The 26,599-nt window shown below is 41.1% G+C and overlaps 1 protein-coding gene across 1 annotated transcript in view; it reads right to left on the bottom strand.

The window, feature by feature from the left end:
- adgrb2 (adhesion G protein-coupled receptor B2) overlaps positions 1-26,599 on the bottom strand; it is a 127,718-nt gene that overhangs the window by 37,919 nt on the left and 63,200 nt on the right. The window contains exons 15-19 of the mRNA XM_076075353.1: positions 25,821-25,864; positions 12,306-12,432; positions 2,357-2,460; positions 1,864-1,966; positions 1,255-1,405 (exon numbers count right to left, since the gene is read on the bottom strand). Of these exons, the coding sequence (XP_075931468.1) occupies positions 1,255-1,405; positions 1,864-1,966; positions 2,357-2,460; positions 12,306-12,432; positions 25,821-25,864 (529 nt within the window). The remainder of the gene's footprint in view (positions 1-1,254; positions 1,406-1,863; positions 1,967-2,356; positions 2,461-12,305; positions 12,433-25,820; positions 25,865-26,599) is intronic.

The raw sequence follows: 26,599 nt of genomic DNA, 5'->3' as shown, positions 1-26,599 counted from the left end.
TTCAGCATAATGCAGCCAACACTTTCATAGAAAAAAAAAGAAAAAAAAAGTCTTCCTGCCTTCCGTCACAAATACCGGTCACACAACAATCAGCATTCAATTCATGAAAGCTTCTTCATTTGCTATGCTGAAAATTCTCTGTCACGCAAAGAGTTCATATTTCCAGTAACAGCAACGGCAGACACTTACAACAGCACCTACTCGTTACAGCGGACGCCACCATCATACTGAATAGTGTCTTTCAAAATGCAGTAACTAAAAAAGTTCAAGCCATTAACCCCAAATGTACTGGCAAGCTGTATATGCTAATACTTAATGAAGGCTGTTGCAAAACAAACTTAAAGGTATAGTGCAGATGTTTTGAAGTAGGGTTGTATGAGGCACGTATTAATAATCGGCGCATTATCTACAGTAGACGGTGGCCGGCACGCTATTAGTTTAGAGAAGTAGACAGGAGTCCCAGCACAGGAGCAAAGTAATGTTCTGTTGTGGAAAAGCATTTTAGCCATCTAGAAGTACGAAGAAGAAGTAGTGTTATTGTACCCTATATTTAGAATAAATTCCGACTTTGAAGAGTGAATGGATCAGAAATGGCTGTCTGAAGGCAAAATAAAGCGGTGAAAATATTCAAAATAAAGCGTACACTTAAACAGATATAGTTTTCTTTTAAATGGGCCTGTCTTTTAGTGGGCTGTCCACAGCAGTATATTGCTTTGCTCTTGTGTCGGCACTCCTGCCCATTTCTCCAAACTGGGGGGGGGGGGGGGGGGGGGGGGGGGGGGTGGTAAAACACAGACTATGGATAATGCTGCATTGGATTTGAACCAGGTGGAAATAATAGTGATATGCTGCTTATTGTCTTACTTGTGTCTCATCAAATAATCAGCCATACATACAACACCATCCAACAATACCACAATACTGCACAATACCGCAATAATGTGTCATTATCAACTAGTATTGGTAATAATAGCTAACCTGGCTGGAGCAAACTCCATTACGTTTTACAACTTGTGAACTGGAACGCACTCAACTTAGGTATGACGTTATTCCCAGTTCTTAATTCAGATTTCCGTTGTAAATGAAAGGCATCATAAGTACCTCAGACAATGAATGTGCGCACTCAACATTCTCAAGGATGCATATAAAAGGTATAGTAATTTTCTCAATATAAAAAAGCCTTGAAACAGGGTAACTACTGTATGATTTCATGAATCACAATTTTCAGCATCAAATGAAGACCAAAGTGCTCACCCCAGCCGAGGCACAGAAAACGCTTGCGAATGAGTCGTGACCTCATTTTGCCAATGACGGCCAGATAGGACTGCCACGCCTCCGTCAGCACCCAGCAGAAGGATGCCAAGAAGAAGAAATGCAGGAAGGCGGCAGTCACAGTACATAGACCCTAAAGAGAAAAAGAAAGTCAGGGAGACAGAGAGGCGTTTTACAAAGAAATAAAAAATGGTAGTTTTGTAAGAGGTGTCATCATGAATCATCTCTTAGGGTTCTATAGCAGAGTAGAAAAAGAAAGAGGATAAAAAGAAAAAAGGAGTCTGATCAATTTTGTTCAGAAGAACAGGAGTTCAACCTGGCTCTGCAGTGTTACTCATAGAGATCGATACTGACCACTACACAGTGCAGTCCTGCTTAGTCAGAGTACTGTGTGCCAAGTCAGTCTGCCACTTTGAGAACTCAGCTGTGTGAACCTTGTCTACACTTTTTGTTTCTAGGCATTGTAAAAGGCTTGGTCAAGAGCACTTTTACTGGGATCATAAATGCGTTGACTATGGTTTCTGGTAGAAGTTGCTATGTCTGGGAATGGATTTTTTTTGTCCCTGTGTTGTTCTGTGCACAGTGCCTTACCTTGCTAAGCGTTTGAGATTGTCCCACCAAAATCAATAAGTTGGAGGCCAAAATGGAGAGGCAAAAATTCACCAAGATGATCGATCTCTCCGAACGTATGTACCTACAGAGCAGAGGGGAGAGAGACAGAGAGAGAGAGAGAGAGAGAGAGAGAGAGAGAGAGAGGGCAGACATACGAGATAGTTATTAATGACAGATTGACAGACTGAACAGTATCCTTTTGGACATTGTACAGAGTCATTAGCTTGATTTTACCATCTGTCATGTGTGCCACCGAACACTAATCACCACCCCCCCCCCTGCTGTAGTTGAACCATTTGTTCCTTATTAGGCCTCATTGGAGTTTTGGCATGGCAGAGGACACACACAAACTGCAATTATTATGTATTGGTGCTGTTGGAGCCGGGATAGTGAGAGAAATCCCTATTGTCTGCACAAGGAATGTGTGAGTATAGTGACACAACACCATCAATACACGTTCGTCCACATGTACCTCCAGAAGGCAGCGTAGATTAGCAGCAGGATGAGAAGAGCACTGCAGGAAACCCCACAGCCCACCATGAGGGGCACAGAGGGCATGCTGGTAGGACCCATTGCCTGAGGAGAGTGAAAGGGAATGGAAAAGGTGGGAAATAGACAAGGAAAATTGATAGTTAATTATTTCTGCAAGATACAGTACTATCCCACACATGTCCCTTGCTTGCTTTTATTATACCAAATAACTACATTGGTCATTTTGAGTCACAGTGAAATGGCAGTTACAGCCTCCTCAGCTTCTGTCATGTGACACATTTACAAGTGAAAAGGAATATGTGTGGGGTTAGTTCCAAGAGAAATCTGTCAGTTTTGCACTCAAAAATGTGTGATATCCAAGCACACACCTCCAACTATAATATTGATCTGCTACTTTAATACACTAGTTGCAGCTTGATGATGGGTAGCTGATGGGTAGGTTTAGCTAGTCCCCCTAAATCACATTTAATTGGATCCATTTATGTATACATCTCCAAGTTCAAAAAATATGTTGATGTAGTCACTGTGATGTCACACATTGGTTTGCTGTGTTGAAGCAAGTTCTGCATTTTCGCAGTGGACATTTTGTTTTTGGGCTTCGCCGTCTTGTTTTTTTGCAACCAGAAGTGACACGAGAGGGTGGAGCTAAGTACATCCGACCGCTGAATAAGACATTTTTAGGCGACCAAAATGTTACAATTAGCTTTTATGAAAGGAAAACACACCGTGAAAGAGTTCAAGTTCTAAGACGATAATCATGTATAACTCCAAGACCAGAAAACACCATGGTAGCGACCTGCCAATCACAACGTAGCCACGCCCCTTAAGCATACCCTGCTTTATCATCTTTTTTACTCTAAATGGAATTCATAATTTACTAAATTAACATCCTGCTTCATTGAAGAAGACTTACAAGTAGTTATTGAGAACATAAACTCATGTTTACAATGATTGCTGAGAGAATAAATCGAATGAGAAATAGGGTCATTTTCTCGTAGACTTCTCATAGATAGACAATCAGACTACTTTTTGCAACCAGAGGAGTCGCCCCCCTGATGGCTCATAGAAAGAATACAAGTTTAAGGCACTTCTGCATTGGCTTCAATTTCAGGCTCACAGCTTGCCGCCTGACAAAAATACTTTGTAACATTTGACAGTTAGAGAAAAGAGAGTGTTTTAATAAAATATTGAAGTTTTTGTTTTAAAGCATATACCATTAGATAACTGAACAAGACCAATTAATATGGGAACACAAGACTAGAACTGTGTCTTTACCCTGGCTGTGCAACCCTGTATCATGGTCCTTTACATGGACGAAACAGTGCTCTGCATTGCTATGATAATACAGGTGTATCTACGGTAACTATATGGTTAATATAGGGTTACTATTGGCTTACAGCAACACCGCTACAGACCTCTAACTAAGACAGTAATTCTGCTCCTCATACTTGCAAAACTGCATGAATACTTACTGTTATATCCAGTATCATACACTGGGTTACAGTGAAAAAGGGTATAAGAGCCATTAGCTAGATAGATAGACAGTTACATGGATTAATGTGTAGGGAGAGTAACAATGAATTGTAATAATTCCTGTTAGATTATTTGTCTTTATAGATTATAGTAATTACTGCTTTGCAGTTACAGTATCAATTAACTGATGTTCTTCCTTAGTTGTAATCCCTTTGCTAGCCCCTTATAATTGCATTGTACCTGACAATTAAATGCAATTACGTGTTAGATGGAGCTGGATAATAACACATAATTACATTAATGTGAAAGTTACTGTTTGTTGGAAGCATCTAGACCACTTTGATTATACCTATGCAACATTTCAAGCATTACCTAAGTAATTATAATTATAGTTTCAAATTACTTTTATTCACTCTTAGACATACGGATTTATTCAGGTGGCCAACCATTTGCCGAGGTAGAGAATGTAGAGTCGACTCCCATGTGGCACCTATTTACATCCGTTGTATAATTTCAGATGCACAAGGCTAAAAGCACTCAACTATAGCGCATAATTGAGAGATTTAGGTCATGATGTACAGCAGACCTCCGCTTTGCCTCTCTCCCAAGGTGTGCCTTTGAAAGGATGAGGAGCAGACAAATGAAGCTGCATGGAGAGCATGCACCCCGCCGTGTCCCAAATGGGCTTAATGTTTGCCCTGCTTTTAAGTTCTCAATTTACCTCAATTTACCTCCTAGGGTGTCTAGCCTTCCCTTTCATCCCAAAGATTTATCACAGTACACAGACACTGCACAAGGTGTCTTTTAAAGCAAATAAAGTACATACTCAAACACAAAGGCACATCTAGGCAGATGTGCCAAGTAATTGAAAGTCAATGTTTGAGCTGCATGAATGTGGTTGTGTGTCTATTCAAGATGAGCCGAAGGCAGAGGAGGAAAGCAAGAGGGAGGACTTTAGAAAGGAATAAAGAATGCATACTGAAAAGGAGGAGAGATATTCAGAGAGAGATGGAGTGGGAAGAGTTGAGAACCACTAAGAGAAAGCAAAGAGTTGTAGGAGGGACAAATAGAGAGAAAAGAAAAATGAGGGAGTCAAAGCGACTCTTTTAGTGGTTTTCCCTGGCTCATCAAAGGAAGCCAATTTCTCCAGAGGAAAGTGAAATAGGATAGAATACCAATATGGCGTGCACACACAAAGACACTAGGAGGAGAATGGAGGTGAAACATAATCAAAACCACCTAATAAGAAAGGAGAGACCCACAAAAAAAGAGAAAGAGGGGTATGATGTTTGATATTATGTCGAGAGGAAGGTCAAAGGATATGCAGGCTTTTTTTGTGTTCTGACAGATCAAACATACAGGATGCATGAGAAATGACAAGCAAGCACGCACGCACGCACACACACGCATACACACGCACACACACACACACACAGACACACATACACACGCACACACAGACACACCCCTATTGAATTTCCTTCCCTTTCTTCAGTCTCCTTTCGTTTGTCTGAAATTAGCCGCTTAGAGGCAAGTAATGGAATAAATTACATTTGTACTTGTAATTTACGCAATATACTTCCACAAATTGTCCCTCAGCTTGTTCAGTGTTCTGAACAAAGTGTTCTTAATTGGTGTGGTAAGGTAACGTGTGTGTGTTGAGATTAAGCGTCTCATTTCATAATGTAGAAGGATGCTACAAACGAGGAAATAAAAAAGAAAAGACGAAACGGACACACAAACAGACACAAAAATACAACACAGCAGGCCTGAGGCTTCAGTGTCACACAAATGCCCTGCTCTAAATATAGTTGTATTATGTTGCAGTTGGAAGGGGTAGTGGATGTGTTTTGTGTGTGTGTGTGTAAGAGAATAGAAAAGCACACAGAGAGAGCACAGATTAGAAAGAGTGTGCTGAGGCTCTGCTGTATACGGCCAGGCTCCCCTGGGCAGCTTGGCTAACATGTGATGGAGAAGATAGCTATTTTCAGCTCAGGAAGTTTAACCTACTTATCTCCTCTCACTGACACTCCTCTACCCTCCACTCCTACCTATCCTGCTACCCACCCGCCTCCTTCCCTTTCTCTCCCTCTCGGTGTCTCCCCTTCTTCCCCCCTATCCTCCCTGCCTTTACCTCTTACTCACACCTGAGCAGTGGGGTGGGTCTCTTCAATTCTCCTCAACACTAATTTTCCATTAACTCTTCCAGGGAGATCATGAAGATTTACAATGCTGAGATTACAGAAAACCACACTTGTTTCCAAGTAGTACTGCAAATGCATCTTTTATGAGGAGTAAGAACACTTGCATTAAGCGTGTATCTTTGTGTACTCATCGGCACTCTATTCATGTGATGTGGTGTATACAGTAGGTACATTTTTCTTAGAAACTCTATTGGGAACTCACCAAAAAGGCACAATAGGGCCTTTCATCAGTGCCTCAGAAAACAGCTAAAATGACCGTTATTAAACCGATTCAAATGGAGGCTAGGTTGGTTAGCTTAAAACTACTTTGTAAAGTAGTGTGTGTTCAGGGGATGGATTGTGGTCATCCTTAAAACAACAGCTAGCTGTTCTGTGAGGCTGTGCTTTGAGCTAAATGGTAATGGCAGCATGCTAACATCCTCACAATGACAATGCTAACAGGCTGATATTAAGCAGGGATAATGCTCATCATGTTCCCCGGCTTAATTTATCTTTTTAGCGTGCACATTTAGCTAATTAGCATTTAACAAGCACTGCTGAGGTTGGTGGGAATGTCATTAGTTTTGCTGATATTTGGTTATAACCAAAGTGGATTTCATATTGACAGTGGCTCAAATGACATTGTCTAAGTGAAGGCATTTCCTCCATACACCCAACAGGTAAATATCACTCTGCCTATAGAGTTCCTGTCAGCTCCATGGAGCATTTCAGCTCATTGTTTTGGTTTTAACTCTCCCCTATCATCAAGCAGCTGTTTGTAGAGAAACCCACTTGGGTCTCGTTGTATGCTACTTATCCAGCACTAAACATCACATAGAAAAGGCCAGCAAGTGGCTAGTGACCTATTTAGCAGCTAAAAGGCCAGATATTTGCATAAGGATTTCGTGGAGAGGATAACAGAGCTAAAAGGAGAATGAATATTGGATTTATTTTGTGGCCAGAAACTGAATGCCAAATGATCGCTAAGATTGCTCCATATTAGCTGGATGTGTACATAAACTGTGCTGACTAAAGACTCATAGGAAGTTGGGAAAACCACTTAGTGAAATTTAGGAAAGGATCACGATTCACGTTAATTTCACTATTTAGGCGACTACTGCACGTGAGTCACGTGACTAACGACTCACATGATTAATGACTTACGTAGGCTGTGAAAATGCTAATTAAATGCTGAGTAATTCTTGAAAAGATTTCAAAATTCAGCAGTCCCACGCAGATTGTGCCACTGCAGAAAACTCCCCATCTTTCTAATCTAGTGATCCTGCTATTCAGTTCCCTGTTTTGCTGTCATGGCACTAGGTAAATAATACCTGCGATATGCTGAATCAATTCAGCAGACATTTAAGGGTTTAACTTGACAGGCTCTGGCTTCAGCGGCCTGAAGACAAACCATACGTCTCCTGTCAGTGTTTGACAACCTGGAGAGCTGACAGAGTGACTTAAAATGCAAAGTCATCATATTAAGTGCTGGCCTTATCCTCAGGTATTTTTTAAACACCATTTGAGTTTGGCACTGCTTGTTGAAGCAAAATCAGCTACAAAACATAGGCCTTATGCAAAGCAAAGTTCTAAATTAAAGCCAGTAGGAAGATACACTATTTAAAACGAAATAATTTCACCTGTATACTCTCTCATCATCTCCCTCGTCACTAACTAACCTTCAATTAATGCGACGAGGGATCCAAAGATTCTAATGCAATTCCACAACGAGCCTCTCATATATTTTAGCAACCCTCATCTTTCAATTACAGTTGACAAGTGCAAGGTATTTGCATACTGTAACCTTGTAGTCTTGCTCCATCTAGGGCAGCGCTTGTTGTCTTTTTAAACACTGTCTGCAGTTAAGCTATATAATAACTTAAAATATGAGCTGCCATCCTATGCCGCTGTCGTCCTTCCACAGTCAAATCAGGCACTTTGACCATCCTTTCGAAATAATAGACTCAGCTGTGTGATATTTTCATTCTGATTAGTTGCTGGTGAGTGCTAATGACAGCGAGGGAACAGACTCGAGTAGACCCAATCATCTCAGCCAAAAGCAGTTAGCCTGGCATGTAAAAGACTCTGTGAGCAATCTTTTACAGCAGAGGCCGAGATCACTTCACATACTGTTCTTGCTTTGATTTGCAGTAATTGGCTTATAAATGAGTTATGGAAATACAGAAGGCACCCCCTCTCCTCCTAGCCAATGTGTGTGCGTATGTGTGTGTTTGTGTACTCATCCACACTGACTGGATCAAGGTCTCAGGTGCTGTTTGACTCACTGACCTTCTCCCTCGCATTTCTGGTTACCTGCTTAGGCAAGCACAAGCCATGAATCCAACTCTAACTATGAAAACAAGTTTCGGAGACGCGTCTGAAAACTTTAGTCCATTTCCATGTCAACACAACACAGGACAGCAGTCATATATGCTGACAAAACTGAACTGAAGAGGTATAACTCACTTGATTAACTTGGGGCACTAAATGTTAAACTGCCTTTTATAAAGCCAATACGTCCTTCTACTCCAAATCCCATGATCCCTATAGTGCTGCTGAGGCAATGAGTCCAGACATATCCGTAGGGTTTGTGTTCCCACTGCAGTCATTTTGGGAATTAAGTGGCTTGGTTTATAGTATGGCCTCGTGACCTCTCTCAATCAACTCCTCTTTCTCCCTCTCTCTCCTCCGTTTCCCCAAAGTAACAACCTCTGTCTTGTGTCTGATAGTGAAGGTCTCTCTACAGACACACAGCAGGATACACACACATAATATGTGTATAGGCTACACACGCGGAAATCTCAGAGGCTACAGAAAGTAAACAGGATTAACTGGCTATCCCTCGCTCCACTGTAAACTGCCTGTAATGGCAGCGCTGCTTCTAAATCCCTCCATCTCTTTCTCTCCCCCTCCCTCCCTCCCTTTTCTATTAAACACGGAGGTTAATCCTCAACCCCCCTTGTCCCTAGCGCCATGGCCCAGGATAAGCTGTCAGAGCTGGGCTGCTGATACTCAGCAGTGCTCCAACAGCCACACAGCCTGGACAAAACATGCGTATAGTGCATAGAGTGTGTGTTTGAGTGTCTACATTTGTGTGCACGCTTGCTGTGTGCGAGGGTGTATAAAAGTGCAAACATCCATACTTGTCCGTGTTTGCATGTGTGGATGTGACTGGGTCGCTCCCTCGTCCTTTATAGAATCCAATGTCCGGTGGATTAAAAAAACTGTGTTGGACCCTGAAGCAACAAAGTGCACTGAGCGCTGGCCACAACAGCTCTTGACTGAAAGCCACAGACACAAACAGACTGACCCATACCTTCCGGTCCTCAGCACATGGGTAATGGGGATCTGAATGGTGAATCACTAATGACTAACATGCTCTTCACAGATATTACAAAAAAGTCAATTTGTTTTCTCTCCTAGCCCTCTTTTACCAAACACGGCCGACCTGCTTGCTGTGGAAACGGCAGAAGTCAATATTGTTCAGTTGAAGGAGGAGTCACAGGAACCATAAATAGCGGCTGAAATGGCCCATACAGAGCATAGGTCACAGCCATCGTGCTTTTCCATATAATGGGAATTAATGTCTCCCCTAGTTCTGTAATAGGTTCCAGACCCCTGTGAAGTAATTCAAGCTTTGAGGGACAAAATAATGAACAACTGCAGTCATTCCCCTGAAGGCCATCACCTTATTCTGACCCTCTTTACACTCAATAAAAAAAGAAAGGCTATGGAATGTCCAGGGGCTGAGGCAAACAAAATAAAATAATAACTCCGACAATATGGTATTGAGATCCCTCGGTTTACAAGCCAACTGAACAGGTTTATATCCAATATAAAAGTATAGTCAACACCTTTAGCATTGGCCTCTACTATTCAAAGGTACAATCAGTGTCAGCCGCTCAGCTGTATTGCTGTTGACACAAGCAAGGTGCAACAAAATGATCTAAGTTTGTATAAAATGACAATCCAAGCAAAAGTTCAAGGAAGCGGTCACTAGGATAACTCCATAAACTGCGACCAGTAATATATCCCTACCGTGGGACCTATTTGACATTGCTTAAGTACTTTCTGTTTCACAGGGATTAATTACAATGCTCCCTTTTAATGAGATTCTTGATCACATTCAGAAAGAGTATAACATTTTGAGTTGTTGCGAGTCCTCGTGAAACATACCATTTGTTTTGGACTCAACACCAGGAAGATGAACGATGAAGAAGATGCATGCATGTTTTGCACACTGACCACTCAAGTATTTGACCGATCAAAATGAATTTAAAGAGAGAGAATGCTGTATGAAAATAACCATATGGAGAAAAAAACGACCCCTATCATCACAAAAAGTTGTGAAGTTGGAGGAGCTACTGTAATTCTGCCGCCCTTGGTTTTGGAAGTAAATGTCCCATTATTTTTTTTCTGGAAATGTTAAGTCAGTTACAGTTAGGTAACTTTCATGGCATGGATGGGCATGAAAGTCTCAGAAAGAGACATTGTTAAAATGTGTTTTTTTGATAAAGCTCTACAAGCAAATACAAATAACACAAGGTGAACTTAACTATGACTCCTATAGTGCATATGTGGTGCAAAACATCCAATTTTAGTTCTTCAAATTATTTGATATGTACCTTAACAGTGAGGAGACACCACTTCATATTTGATGCAGAGTGTATGTTAAGGGCCAAGACAGTCTTAACAGTAAAGTAAGAGCAAAGGGTAAAAGCACTGCACCAGTGAATGCTATATGAATGCAATGAAAAGGTTACGAAGGAATAGATGTTCACATAAGCCATCAGCTTTGTCTCTGGGACACTGGTTGTTAATGCATCACTACTTAGAGCATCTCTGTCTCTCTTCCTCTCTCTCTCTCTCTCTCTTATTTTTCCATGTCACAAGTCTGCCTTTTCTGTTTGGTTGGTTGGTCTCCTGGTTGGTCTCCTTCCCAAAATCCATCATTCTTCACAATCATTTTCCATTTCTCTGACACCTGGAGTAACCCTTCAGTGGTTACTGGGGATCTGCCTAGCTGGCTCCATTTTCATACCTAACCATTAAGTAAGAGCACATCACAAAAAGATCTCCCAGTAGATTAAAGAGTGTGCCAACAAATTTAGATAAACTCCATTACGCTCCCTCATTACCTCCGCCAAGGAGGTCATGTATTTGGTTCAGTTTCGTTGTTCGTCAGCAGTATTACAGAAAGAGTGCTGGTCCGATTTTCATGAAACCTGGTTGAGGAGTGTACCAGCGGCCAAGGACAACAAAATGTAAGTTTGGAGTGGATCTGAATCACGGAGCGGATGCACTGATTATTTTTCACTTTCATTGCAAATGCGAGACACGGCATGGCTCTCCGAGTGCCCTCTAGTTATTTAACACAATCACTATCCTCGTGGGCATTAGGTGCAAGCAAGCCTAGAGACAAATTAACAGCCAAAGCTAAAGGGAACATTTTGTGATCATAGCGGTTCAGGAGCTGTGGCATGAAGTGAGAAAAACAACTGAAAGTGTTAACAAGCAGGGTGAAGGGAGGAGGAGGAGGAGGAGGAAACTGCAAAAAAGTGGGTATAGATAATAAATTGGGTTAGGTGCGTACAGTTATACAATTAATGAAGTAGGGTCTTGTGGAGGAAGAGGGTGGCTGTGATGAAGGTGAACTAAAAGCTGTCAGGTTTTTGGATGTCCATTAGCGCAACTACAGGAGAAGGGTCACTGTATCAGAACAAACATTACCCTGAACTGCTAAAAAGCCTTCTTTAATCATGTCAAACACACACGGCGAGCCACCTGAACTATTTATAGAAGCGCAGGTTTTTTTAGTACTACAGGCACAATCAAACAGACACAATAAAACTGTCTTCCTCTTGATGCCTCCTCTCTCTCTCCCATTGCATAGAAGTAGCTCGCTGAACAACCTGACCTTTACTCAGTTTACGCAAAGAAAAAAGTTGTAAAAATGTGGTGTGATTGCCGATCAACATACAAATTAGATAAGCAAAGGCACACTGATCAAAACAGCTTATTATACTGTGACAGTGTTAAACATTGACGGCTCTGTTCAGCCTGCGCCCATTTTCTTGACCGCGGTGTAAGGAAAGATGCTTGTTATAAAGTAAGACAGCCATATAAAGAGAATAAATGACAGTTTTAGCAGCCTGTTTGTGTCATACAGTAAAGCCATCTCATCATCTTCCTGACCTGGCCCCTGGAAGTAGTTGCCTTGTTAGCCCCCAAGTCCCACAGAGTACTACATCAGGATATGCATAGGTGACTCACCGGGTCTTTAGCTTGCTGCGCTAACACGGCGTAGGTGGAAATCCTGCTGCACAGGCATTTGGTGTGGACAGTGGTTGACGCGAGCGTTTGGCAGCCTTCTGTGCCCCAGTTTTCTGCGCCAGCTTCCCTGGAGGTGGGGAGAAGGGGGGGGGGGGGAGGTGGTTGGGGAGGGAATGGCAGAAGGGACATAAACAGTGACTGTTAGACACAAAACAAATCTGTCACGTGACTTAACACGTTAGTAGGAAGATCTAACTCAAAGAAGGGTGAAAGAGGGACAGCAAGTTTCAAAGGGTAGACCGTCAAGTTCACCGAGTTCACCCATTCACTCTGTAGGTTTAATACGCAGTCCTCACCACTCATGCAAACTGACAGCCTCTTTTCCCCCGCTGGCATAAGAAGGCAATGTCACCATACTTGTTCTTGAGTTATCTCCGTGTTTAGCACCCTAAACACTTTCTTTCCCATCTTTGTTCTTACTTTTCTTCTTTCTGTTCCATCTCCCTTTTCTTGGAGGAATACTCTAAATAACTTGAGGCATTGAGGACGGATGAGAAGGGTTGCATCAGCTAACGGTAAGCAAAGACCAGTGCGGCTTAAGTGGTGGATGGGGATTATTCTGCACTAAATGGTCAATTGCTTTGACACATTACTGGGAAAGAGAGTGCCCGGAATCCCCCCCCCCCTCCCTCTAACTGCCCTCAATGCAAGGTTGAATGTGGCGGGCGATCAATACGATTCCACCTGAACTAATTACCATGGCAGATCACTCTGCACATTAACCTTATGTTTAACCCTGGATATACTTATATTCTAGCTAGCAGAGACAGATGGAAACATTGTGGGAGAGCAGCTGAGGTGTCTTGACGGGGCAAAGAAGGCTAACTCCATAACCGATGGGCAATAAGGCAGGAATAAAATTCTTACAATGAGTAATGAGATCCTACATGAACACACTATTTTCTGCCAAAACCGTTTTGGAATTTTGGCTCAGTTATGAAAAGGTGATGTAAATTACTACCATGTACCAGTTAGGATTTAGCAACATTTGAATGAGAATCTGATGACATTTGGGGTTTGTTTGGCAACTGATTAAGAGTTAACTCTAATGAAAAACACCTAAAGATGTGGGGCTTTTTTCACTTTGATTGTTGAATATGTATGACATGTATTAACTTTCAGGGGCTACATAAATCAGATATACTTACTTAATAACAGTATAAAAAAGGTTATTTTTTTGGGAGGTCCTGATATTTTGGGAAACAAACAATATTTTGTTTTGTTTCATACAGATTATATCATATTGTTTTTCTTAAAATAGAAAGACTTGTACAGCAGAACATATCAAATGGTATGCTATTACAGACAGCACGGTGTACTGTTGTTTCACCACAAATGCTTTAATGGAGAACTTAACTACCTCCTCTCAAGCCAATAGCAATGAGCACCCTCAACAGTAAAATAACAATAAAAATGAGTCTTGCCTATATGGACTTCACCATATTACAAAATACAAGGGCTTTGACTGGCAATATTGTCTGAGCACTGTTTACATCTCGAGGGAAGGCTTTAGTGACAGTTTTACTTCATAAGAAATTATAAACTGGCTTGTTGCTTTTCGTATTTATGGTATCTTAAGGCACATTTTATGTGTTACCCTGCCTTTGGAGTAATAAGAGAAAGACAGATAGTTTAACATTAAAAGATAACAATAAACCACTCTTCTATGTAGCTATAACCTATAAGAATAATAAAACAAATACATCTTGCAATGTTTGTGGTTTTATTTTGAAGGTTAGATGCAAAACCAGAAGCATTATTTTGATATTACTTGCCATCTATTCATCAAAAATTAAGTATCCATCAAATGAACAAAAATGGAATTATTTCTGTGTCTTGACTCTTTTTGTCATATTGTGGTTTCTTCTACAGTCAATCATATTATGCAAACAAATAGTTAACCACCCGCCAAGGACAACATGCTAAACTCAACACAGTACAGTACATCACTCTAATACATTCCTGCTAAGACGGGCCACTCAAATATGATAAGTATGATGCTAAATGACAAGAATGTATCAACATTAATTCATCACCACAACAATCATTCCATAATGTCAGTAATGACTTGTGAGTACAATTCCCTGATGATCATCATCTGCACAGTGACACTTCAAACACCGAAGATTGGAAAAGGAGTCTTCAGCTTGTCATGTAGCAACACGGTGCACGGCTTTGTGCTTCTGTGTGTCTCAGAACGAAAGAGACAGTAGAGTGAATGAGAGAATATGTGCACTTGTTACCTTTTATGAGGAAATCCTCCAAAGTGTGTACATTCTGTGAGGTATTTTTGGGTTACATTTACATTTCCTCTGTAAAACAACACATGTACATGTGGAATCCAGTGAATTTACAATGTTTCATCCGGCGTTAATGCATCCATGGATAGAAAACATGTGAGTTGTGTGAACTCCCAAGAGATGTCAAGTAAAGTATATGCAAATGAGTTCGTTCACACGTGTATGGCATGCATTAATGATTGCGTGTTACGTGGGCAAATGTTGCATACCGAATTATGCATGTCAGTTGATGTATAGTATACTAGATGCACATGTGAAAGCATGCATGGCATTCATTTACTGACACAAACGGTCTAACTACATGCAAGGACACACACATCAAATATTCCATGCAAGTCTGGCGGAAGAGTGTGAACTGTCTGACAGCTCACAAAAGGGGGCCGCTGAAGATAACACTCACACAGGAACACGCATTATCTGTGACCTCTTTGTTTTGGCTGCTGAATTTCAAGCCTAATTGGGCATCAGATTTAATTGTTGGTATTGATGTCTTTCAGCAAAAAGCCAGCTTTGACTTTTACTCAGTTTTATTTCACCCGTAAAGTTGAAGCAAACCGTGATCTTTGTTATGGCATGTCCACTACAGCTATAGATAGACACTTCTGCTGTGGGCCCCGCTGGGTTCATAGAAGTATTACATCATCATATGGGCTGAGCTGGCGAGGAATAATTAAAAGGACACGTCTTTTGTTTTACTTACATCATAGCACTTGAATGACCCTTGAGCCGCTGTCAACTCCTCTTATCAAGGAAAACAGGTACCAGATGTACAAATAGGTATACATATCAGTATAGTTGGTTTATAGGCTACGGATCCCAAAAGTATGCTGCAAAGATATCAACAAACAAAAATGTTAAGATGGGTAAATATAAATAACGCCCCCAGTTTGCTAGCATTGCGATAATCAATGCATCTGTTGTTTGGTCTTGATTCTGACAATGAATGTTAGAGTTGGCTTCATTTTCACAGGTAGTTATCCAACAGTGCACGTGGAGAATACCCAGTGCCATATAGACACAGCAGTGCTGTGAGCTAAATGCTAATAGTAGCATGTTAATATATACACACAATGACATGCTGATGTTTAACAGGTGTAATGTCCAACATCTTAATTTAGCAAATTAACATGCAAAAATGTGCTATTTAGCACCAAACACAATGTACAGTTAGGCCTGAAGGGACATCAGTTTTGCAGGTCTCTGGTATTAAAGTATTAAACCTTTGAACTAACGATGATAAATAGGTAAGGTGTCAAGGATATTACAATTCACATGAATGTATGTGACATTTCGGTCTAAACGAACGTGGTGGGTCATCCCTGCAGCCACACTGTTAGCATATTTTTAAAAAACAATGCCGTGTTTGTGATGAAACCAAGAGCACTGAAACATAATTTCAAAACAGTGCGTTAATACAGGGTTCCACAGTAACATATTACAATGCTTTCCAATTTGTTCCCTTAACTGCTTGCATGATGTTGCAGCTGTTAAAAAAAATAGGAAAAACTTTCTGAACAACAGCATGAATTGACCTTTTATGTCTCCTGAGAATAAATTGGCACCAACACTTGACTGAAAGGGCAACGCTATGAAAACCAATTGCACCCGGTTAAGAAAAAAAAAAAGAAAAGGTTCAACATGCATTGAATTCATGATGCAGAGATTTGAGCTGGACGGCCGTAAAGTCACTGCCTCCATCTGCTTAGTAAACTAAATAGTGACGTGTTGCCAATGCCTCTCATCCAAAGCAGCCTTTTATTCTTAACAGGCAAAGATGACATAAATAATTTAAGGGACAGAGAACACAGACATCATTCCTTATGATACAAGAGATGATGGTGCAAGTTGGCAATGTTCAAGATCTTGTCACGGCTAAGCATTTGAAACAGTTTTACATGAGAAAATGGTGTTCTACACAGCTGTCATCGATGCAATAAGGATTAACATTATCAGCTAATTACAGCTGCTGGCATACACTGTCAAAACTGATTTACAAGATGACCGTAGCCAAAAAAAAATAGTTTAGTCGTTAAATTGCAGGCCCTGTGTCCATTACTCTGTTGTTTATTGCTCATTTCTGGCAAAATGTGCCATCAAACTTGTGTGTATTTGTCATCAGCTGACAAGCTAAGCTATAACAAAGGAGAAAAAAAACTAAAAATGTAGAAATGATAAGGCAAACAGCAACAAATGCAATGAGATGAAGAAAGCATGGATGGATTATAAAAAAAATTAAAATTTAAATTAAAAAATCAACAGCATGTAAATCACACAACTTATCCTCATTATGAAGAAATACTTTTAAGTGAAATTGCTATGAAGTCTTTAGAAGACAGTAGAAACAGGTTTAATATTCAAAGCATGATATTGTGAAGTCATTGAGTAAATTACCATAGATACTGTATAGCCTGATGTTTTGATGTGTTTAGAAAAATAGAAAAATATTTATAACTTAGTCATTGTCTAAAGCAGAGTGAGAGTTGGTGACACACATTGCAAACAGAGAGTTAATGAGTCATGGACAGAAGGACGAGTGGTAGGGAGCGGGCTTGTTGTACCAAAGAGGGAGTCAAAGGATCACGAAGTTAAGTGGCCTCACGTGGACACACGGGGTTGAAACTTGTCACTGTACGTCAGCATTAACGGCAAAAATAGAATGACAACCTGCATGTTCGGTCAAGCATGTGCACGTTTTTTCTCTATTCTTTTCTGTACCGATTAAGCAACAATAGAAATTTAAAATAAACAAATGCTTAAGCATCGTAATATTCCAGCACAGATGCAGTATTTTAAGTCCCTACTGGTACACCCACACAGGTATTTTCACACAATTTGCCTGATCACAATTTCACACATCTCCCTAATATTGGAAAGCATTGTCATTATTAATGGTGTATGAAGTCTGGTTTCTAAATGTAATAAGCCAATTTCATAGAAGACATTTTTGTCATGTCTCAATAAAAGCGCAGGTGTTAATTATCAGATAAATTATGGCTGAATTACATTTAGTTGCTTCAGTTTCAGGCTCCGGTTGTGCATGCGGGCTCTATGGCACACTGTCATGACTTACTGGGAACTCAGACAGAAGAACGGAGCCATAGTTAATGCTTTTAGTGACACCTGTGCTTTTCCTACTGTCAAAAGGTCTGCTGTGAAAAAAGGCCTATTGACATCATCAGCTCAGAAATAAGTGGAAACCCTGAAAAGGTTTACATATTAGACAGCAGCAGGCAGAATGACGACGTGGTATAAAGACCAAAAAAACACACACACACTGTGTGGGAGAGGTCACCGCAACCACAAGACTTTTAACCAGGAGACCAGTGTTCAAAAACATTGAGTTCTTTAGAAGTTACCTTCGTGATGTTTGGGTTTACGTAGGTATTTAAAGCCAACCACTTGTTTACCATAACTGTGCACTGGGCTACCCAGAACATGTTGACCAGATATGTCTAAATTGTACTGAACTTTTTGTTTTTCAAATTTAAAAACAGTGGTATTTCATCTTAATCATTTTTGACAGATTTTGATTGCACTGTTGCTTATCATTTTTTAGCCCTGTGCCTGTGTGAATACATGCCAGGGTTTACTTTCCTGATTGAAGCCACAGAAGGAAATGGAGAAAAAAGTGTGGAAGAAAAACTATTCCGGTTGACGGAATCTGTTCCAGTAGACATTACATCCCCGACCGCCAGGGAGCCAGAATGCACATTCACCAGAGGCAGTGCACATTACCCTTTTACTCTCAATACAGCTAGAAAGCACTGAAGCAAATCGTCACACGACACAAATCATCTGTACTTACTCAACCCTTCATATCACCTATTATGCAGGACTGACCAGCCCACATTCACACAGTATTTCTCACAATAGGCCTGTGTTTAAATTTCAGTTCATGTATGTATGCATGAATATTTTTGACCTAGATATTAACTCTGTCGGAACTAAGCTTTTCTGTATTACTCTAACTGATGTAAAGATGGGTCTATAACCCATAATAAAGAACATGCTGTGAGATTATCTGACGCCCGCTAGTATTTTTATGTGCAAGACCGCACAGCTTACATTTTTAAATCTGTCTGTTGCGGTTACTCAAACATGAAATATTTATTGATGTGAATCCCATGTGTTATGGAATGACTAAGGGGTGAATGTCAGTCAGACATCTCTCATCAGAATACATGCATGACTGTTGTGATAACGAAGGGAGGAGCCATCACAAGGCCAGAGATGTGTACGCTAAGCAATATTTAGATATTCAAGTAGTTCACAACACCACTAAATCTCCACAGTCATTCATTTCTAGCTCCCTTCCTTTAAAATCGGGACTGGAATAGAGTCAAATGCAATGTCGTTGCTTAACTCTACTCGTCTGTTCTGTGGCTCATGTCATTTAGACAGTTAGACTGTCATACAAAACCCTTCTTCACGCTTCTTACGTGATTCTCGTGTGAGGATGATGCTTTGTCATTGACCTACACCACCCCAATCTGCTTTCTGGCATGGCCCTTGGCTAATTTATAAGCTTCTTTTCCGGGATTATCTTTCTTCCTGGTGTGCAAGCTAGTGAGCGAACAGGAAAAGCAAAGATACAGGTTTTTGGCCACAGTTATTAATGGCCTACTGTCCTGACTGCCTGCATTCGCTGTAAACATGGATAGCAGCATGGCTCTAAAAGAAGGGTGAAAATGCTGAAAACTTATTATTTTATTCTGATTCCAAAAACAATATGTTCAATTTTTTTTTGTATTGGCATTGCAACCTGACGTTTTAAAATGTTACATCTCACAGAAAATGTGGTGGGCTTTTCTGAAACTGAGCATTTTGTCAGGGGCTCAAAGAGGACTCTTAAGGCCAAAGAGACAACTCTGAAACCCACAAAGCATTAACAGAGTGCCCTCTCAGACTACTTCCAGCTGCATGAGAGTAAAGAGGATAATGTGCTAGCAAACAAGATAAGCATAAGGCAAATACAGCACTTGACTTTATGTTATAAATAAGCTCTTGTAAGAGTGTATTTTGCCAAGCATAATCAGTTAGAGGACCTTTACACAACACCCTCAAAATGACCTAAAATATATTTTAAGGGGTTATCGATGGAACTTACCCAGTGGTTCTTAAACTGCCATGGTCCAGTAGTGGGCAATGTATTCCAACTGACAGCAGAGAGCAAGTCTTCTTTTTCCTCTACTTTTAATCTAAACTTCAAATACGAATCACTACAAATGCCAACATCATCTTCGCCCAAGGGAAGTTTTAAAGGCTATCCCTGGCTGTACGGTAAGATCCAGTGCACCATCCCACTCCCACTGGTCACATGGTGATGGAATCAATAAAATAATGCATGAAGTAAAAATAAAAATTAAAAAATAACCTAATATTCCTAATCTGCTTTTTATCACCCAAACTAAAAAGGAGAACTTTTTTTAGGAGCACGCCGCCCAAACTCCAGTGGTGGAAAAAAAATCATATCTAAATTTCTGATTTGTAGGTAACACCAGTTAGAACTGATCTCAACAAGAAACAGCTACTTAAAGCTAAAAAAGTACCTTCAATCCAACTGTTCTCAAGAAGAACCCGGGCATTCCGCACTGAGAACCGATGCTACCATGTTAAAGCGCTCTCTAAGGACCGTTGTGATAGCTGGGGAAGTGAGCCGAGAGCCTGTCCACGTCTGTAATGCCCAACGGAGGTAGAGCCCACATAAGCCCTACTGGCCGACTCCCTCTTGCCGAGCTGACTCTCTGTTTGACACAGATTTGATCCCTTCTGCTCTGTCAGATGGGAAAGTGGAGCAAGCCCGATCAGCCCCCCCCCCCCCTTCCTCCTGATGGCTACGCTGTTAAGTGTGTGCTTCTGTACAAGTGTGTGACGACGGGGAGGGATTAGGAAATATGCACAGGTGGATATTGTGTAAGGTGGAAAATTAATACATGTCATTTCAATCTTAGATGGGGAAAAACAATTTTGTTTCCGCAATACTATGACAGAGGTATACGAGGACAACATAAATATTTGAGCACATCAGTTGGTCTTGTATAATGCACTTGTGACAGGCACTGCATTATCTGGTACATGTTGCCTCTTTTTTTAGACTGAACTGTTTGCTGTCTCTTAAGGGATCACACTCTATATAGCATCCATCTATTTTCTATACCCAACTTGAAAAGTGCATTCAGTAGAGTAAAGAGCTCCCCCAGGTGTGTCTGCAATGTCCACTGCTGTAATGTTTGATTGAATGAACACAAACAATTCCCCCTATCTACACTATCATGCATAGCAGATGCATTTTTCGCTCACGCTTCTCACTCATTTTTATCTATGCAGCTGTCTGCGCCAGCTCCCTGCAGCTAAACTGCGGTTCACTGTGTAACACTTCATGTTGACTGTTTATTGCTACCTCTGAACAGAAAGAGTCAGTCCTGCTGTGTGTTTAGTTCTGTTAGCTGTTAGCTCTGTTAGCTGCCAAAAGCTAACTAACTTTACTACCAACAAAACACACTCAGTTGTCATTTGTTAAGCTATAGTTTCGAAACATAAATACATGCATGCATGCAATTGTCTTACCTACGTGTGCAATCAAGAGGAACAATTCCTAATTTGTTTGGAAACAATGGTCAAAACTGCTTATCACTTGCGGCCATTTTGACATTTTGGCCAGATTTGTGTCCAGCTAGTGTTTGGCAGTGTGCAGAATATGCCTTTGACTTTTTACTTCATTAAAAGGTTGAGACCTGCCAGTGCCAAAGCTGATAGCGGTGCCAGATCAATCTGAGCCCAAAGCAAGCCTCAATCTACCGTGTCAGATTGAGGATGTTAGAGCTACTTGTGCTGCTCACAAGGCCATTAATACTCTATGGCAGTGATGGGCAGTGGGGGCAGGGTGGGGTGCCTTGGTCTTTAACCACTGATCCCCGATCAAGCTGAAGACCACTGGGGATTAGAAATAGGATTAGGTGACCCTCAACCCTTCATAATCTTACTGTCATCCATCTAAAGCAGTGATTCTCAACTGGTGTGTCGCGGACCCGTTTTGAGTGGGTCGTGGGATTTTGCAAAACAGTTTTACTCGTTTACGTGAAACATGTGTGGGACGGGGACTTACAGGAACAATTTCTCTGCACAAGAGAGCTCCCTATACTACGACTGCAGAGGACATTTTCAGCTCAGGTTCAAACTGCACCATCTTTTCATTAAATACATTTTAAGAAGTTGAAAATGTTCCTCGATTTGGCTCGCATGTCATTAAGGGATGATGGTGGGTCTCGCACCCAGACCAGTTGAGAACCACTGATCTAAAGTGTATATTGCATTCATCTCGAACTACTGGGTCCTTTTTTTAAAGCACGCTTTAAAATTAAGATTGCTCTTTGGCCCGCCTGTAATTCATTTGAGCTTTGTCATTCGTATGAGAGTATGTTGCTACTCTGCTTATTAGACAGTAAAAATATGATGTATTACCATGTATATTTTAAAGTTGGCAGCAAAAAGGCAATTTGTTCTGACTGAAAAGCAGCAGCTATCGAATCAGTGACACATCTGGAGTGGCACATATACAATCTAATGGAGCCAATCTGTAATGCATTGGGCATAAAATACACAAGTGCTGCACTACGCACTCTAGTGTGTACGTCAGTGGGGCTTTAGCCAGATATCCCACACTGAGGCAGAGTGAGGGTCAAAGCACGGAGAAGCCAGAGGCAAGGTCAGCAACCACATAGAAAAGAGGGGCTGAACATCATCATTTACCATGGAAGAGTTAGTAAAAGAAAGCGGAACAATGAAGGAAAAAGACTTTGGGGAGATAACTCAGTGATGATTCAAGGTAGACAAAAAGGGATTTTCTCCAAACATTATCTGAAATAGTGAACATCTCGCCTCTTTGCTTCATCTAACCTGATCTCCCAGTTTCCAACCTTGTAAAACTTTTATGAGAGCCAAACATAACAGTGTCTATTCGAGTCGTCAAGGCAAATGAATGAGATTAGGTTGAGGAGACGGGCACATGGGGGAAGACAGGAAGGGATGACGAGCGCAGCGATTTGGGTGGGCAGATGGTGCCGACATATGGGACTGTTAGGGGCAAAATAAATAAATAAAGACTCACACATAAATACTGAGATGAACTGTGAGTGCCACAAACTGTTGGCCAACTTAGCCAGCTGAGAGAGACCGCAAATGTTAGAGAGCTACCACTGAAATTGCGTGCAGATTTCTAAATAGACCACGACTGCTGAAAAACATGCACATTGACAATTGTCTAGGATGACAGTAGGCTTTAGAGATTTGAGCCTCTGAGCTCTAAGTACGTATACATTACCCATGTGTGCATTACAACGATTAAGGGGGAAAGATACACATCAGATACACATCATAGTGTATGATCGTTTTGTTGAACGTGGGCGCATGTGTGCACTAAATATAGTCTGCAATTACAGGTTATAGATTGAAAGTTATTTCCGTCTCCGAGCTGAACTTTTCCCCTGCTGTCTGGTTCATCTGCTGCCGTGTTTAGCCCTTCCGCCACATTGCTATCTATACATTCGCCATCTCTTGTCTGCCTCCGGCTCAACCTCAAAGCCCGTGGCTCAGTTTGAGAGACAGCCAGGTTGAGAGAGGTGATATCCTCCAGCAAACAAACGGCTGCTTTGTACAACATGTTCTCTGACCATATCAAGTGCACGCTCCCTGCCTACCACCAGTCAAGATCTGCTTCCCGGCACAGACAGGCGAGTGGAGGATTATCAAAACACTAACACTGTACAGTCGTTGGTGTATACATGCCACATCGATGTCCGTTCCTGTCCTTGTATGTGCTTAGGTACCCATGCTGTACATAAGGTAAATACATAAATGTATAGATGATACATTCCATATGTGACCACCATATTTAATTGACGCGCACCAGCTGGCTTCGCTTCACAGCATCACAGCATCGCAGCCTCTCCGAACAGCATCTGTGCACCAGAACAGCATGTTGTTATGACCTAAGGCTGTTTATAATGAAAACGGTCAAGTCTCTGCATAGCTGAAATGTAAACAACCAATGGACATCATGTATTTCCTTGTCAGTTTGAAAGAGCAGGAATAGCTGACTGACGCTTTAAAAAATAGACAGACTTTCTGCTCAATGATGCTCCTGGCTGGTTAAGACGGAATCAGTTACTATAGACAGAAATAATCAGTTGTTATAACTGGAGCGTTCTTGTTTTGTTGCTTGCGTCACATTAACTATCTTGGTAAGCTTGTGTGTTTGTGTGTCAAAGCCTCTGTGTGCGCTCCCCACTGTGCGTGTCTGCAAACATATTACCTTATCCCCGGCAAACACATTTGGATGTTTTCCACATTCCACCCAGTTTGAGTATATCTTTGCTCGATAGACATCACCGCCATCTTGCCACTTTATATTCTGTTTGGCTGTCTGATTTCGAACGTCTGTGAATTTAATTTGATTGCAGCTGTAATCTGCCGGCTAGTTAATTGACTTTGCCGAGCTTTGTTCCTCTTCTACCCTGACGGAAAGGGGTAGTTTGATTAGTTACAAAATGTCCAACACACTCCTGTGAACCTGCGGTCCCATTGTGTGCTTCGGTCACTGGAGCGTACGCCTCTAGAACGGGATAACCTATAATGTAATCTCGAGGGGGAATCGGAGCTGACCAGAATTTTCTGTCATCCCTCTTGTCGTCACAGTGGACGGGGAGGCCCACTGTGATGACAAATTCAAATCTTATATGAAAGCCATTTGCTCTGTCGAAGATTAATCTGTCAAATCTGGCTCTTAACAATGACGCGAGATTAATCTGAATCAGCGAATACAATCTAGAGGAAATGAATGCCACAGAATCAACCAAACAATGCAACACTTGACAAATCAATCTCCACTTAATGTCAATTTACTCACTTATTTGGAGATGTTAACCATTTCACACGGTCTTCATCCGCATACACTGTTTGCTCACTTATCATGGAGAAGTCTTAAAAGTGCTCAGAATAATAATACAGACAATACTGAGCAAAATGTATCTGCTGATGAAGACCATGTGACAGGCTCAAAAGCTCATGACACACTTTTACGTAAGTACAAAGCGTTCACTGCCTACACAAAGTGTCACCCACCGTCAAGATATTCAATTAATTGTCCCAACGATATCCTGTCCAGGTAACACTTTGTGGTAATATTCAAGCAACTCAAAGCACTTGCTTATAATTACATATTGAAAAAGCAAATGCTGACTTGAAGCATGAGACGAGATGTGTTAGAACTTAATATTCAACCAAAGTCATGATCTTTTCTTCAGTGTGTGAGTGTCCAGAACCTAACAGCATGTGTGGCGCTTCATACAGTATGCCGTAGCTCCAGTGCTGACCTTATCCACCATGGCATCGTCAAAAAAAGAAAACTCACCAATGAAAGCCATCCATTTACTCCAAAGTTAATGATATATTATTGTATTTTTAGGACACCGAGTTGCATTTGTTCAATAATTCTGTCGTGGATAGAAGATATGGGCTATTCAAACATAATGGCCTAGTAGTGAAAGTGCAATGAGACCATGACCTGGTAGAGTACCAAACCCAGGGTTAATGGTCCTGAGCATGTTTGACTTTGTTATTGACAAAAAGAGTAATCACTATGTGGGTTAATGGTTAAAACAGCATGATCAATTGTGCTGGTTTACATTTTGTAGTTCACTACATAATCCACATACATCAATATCAACGAGTCAGTGGCCTATATAGACAAATGAGAGAAAAACCCATTCGGTTAACAAAAAGGCTTCAGGGTCACTGGTGTCACAATAAATTCAGCCTAATGTTTACAGTTCAGAATTGCAAATTAAACATCTAACATATAAGTAAAAGTAAACATCGAAGAGGACCGCAAAACAAGGGATTTCCAGGGAGCAGTTCCAAGTGATGTTACTTGTGAATTCTTAGCAACTCAGAGAGAATGGTGTTTGTTCTCATTGACTAGTTTAATTAACACAAACACAGGGAACTTCATTAGACTGTTTTCAGTTCATTAATGAAATTAATCTGAATGGGCATGAGCACACACAAGATAAACATCAAGGCACACACACTGACAGACATGCTTTACTGCGCTGCACACTCTCACACGCACTCATCAGAATCAATCAGAGTAACTTACGGGTTGCCATAGTCCCAGACAACGCACTGTGGATCTGATGTACCCTGTAAAATACAGAAGAAGAAGAGGGGGGGGGGGGGGGTAAGCTGTTATTGCCAGTCGAGAGGATGAGTGAGAGATGGAGGCAGAGCGAAGACAGAATAGCTCGTTGCCAGAGGAGAAAGAGTGATGCTGCATGGGCGATGGAGAGAGGTAAACAAACAATGAAAGAGACCGATTGAGACGGACGGTGGAGGGGAGGGGGGGGGGGGGGGGGGGGAATAGCTGCTGCTGCAAAAAGAAAGGAGGTTTATGAGCAATGAATTGAAGGAATTGAGAGACAAAAGAAGAGGGCATTTCATGGACAATATTACACAGCAAGTTGGGGTCATAAACATAACATAACGACCAGCAGTGGAAAATCATTTGAATTATTTACTTAAGTACAACCACAGTGAGAAGTAGTAAAGTAAAAGTAAACAACTACGACGCAGTAAAATGTACTTCAGTACAACACATACTTATTGTGAAGAACTGGACCTTTCGGAATGCGTTAACAATCACCTAAGTCAAATAAAGTACTTAATATATTCTGTATTTCTAAACATCCTCGTGTGTATGTATTTTTAAAACACATAAAATAAAGTCGCACAACCCGTCACAGCAGTCTGAACGCTGGTGATTTGCTATCCAGCTCACTCTTAATCCATCTACTCGCTGGAGTCAAAAGTCAATGGTTGGGGGTGTCGAGAGGCAGGTGAATCATCTGGTGATCAAAGCTCAGTCACACGTGGTGGAGA

Source organism: Anarhichas minor, unplaced genomic scaffold, assembly GCF_050575085.1.
Source record: "Anarhichas minor isolate MPS153535 unplaced genomic scaffold, ASM5057508v1 ptg000051l, whole genome shotgun sequence".
NCBI lineage: Eukaryota > Metazoa > Chordata > Actinopteri > Perciformes > Anarhichadidae > Anarhichas > Anarhichas minor.
Note: the sequence above shows the minus strand (reverse complement) of the source record. Positions and strands in the feature narration are given on the sequence as shown.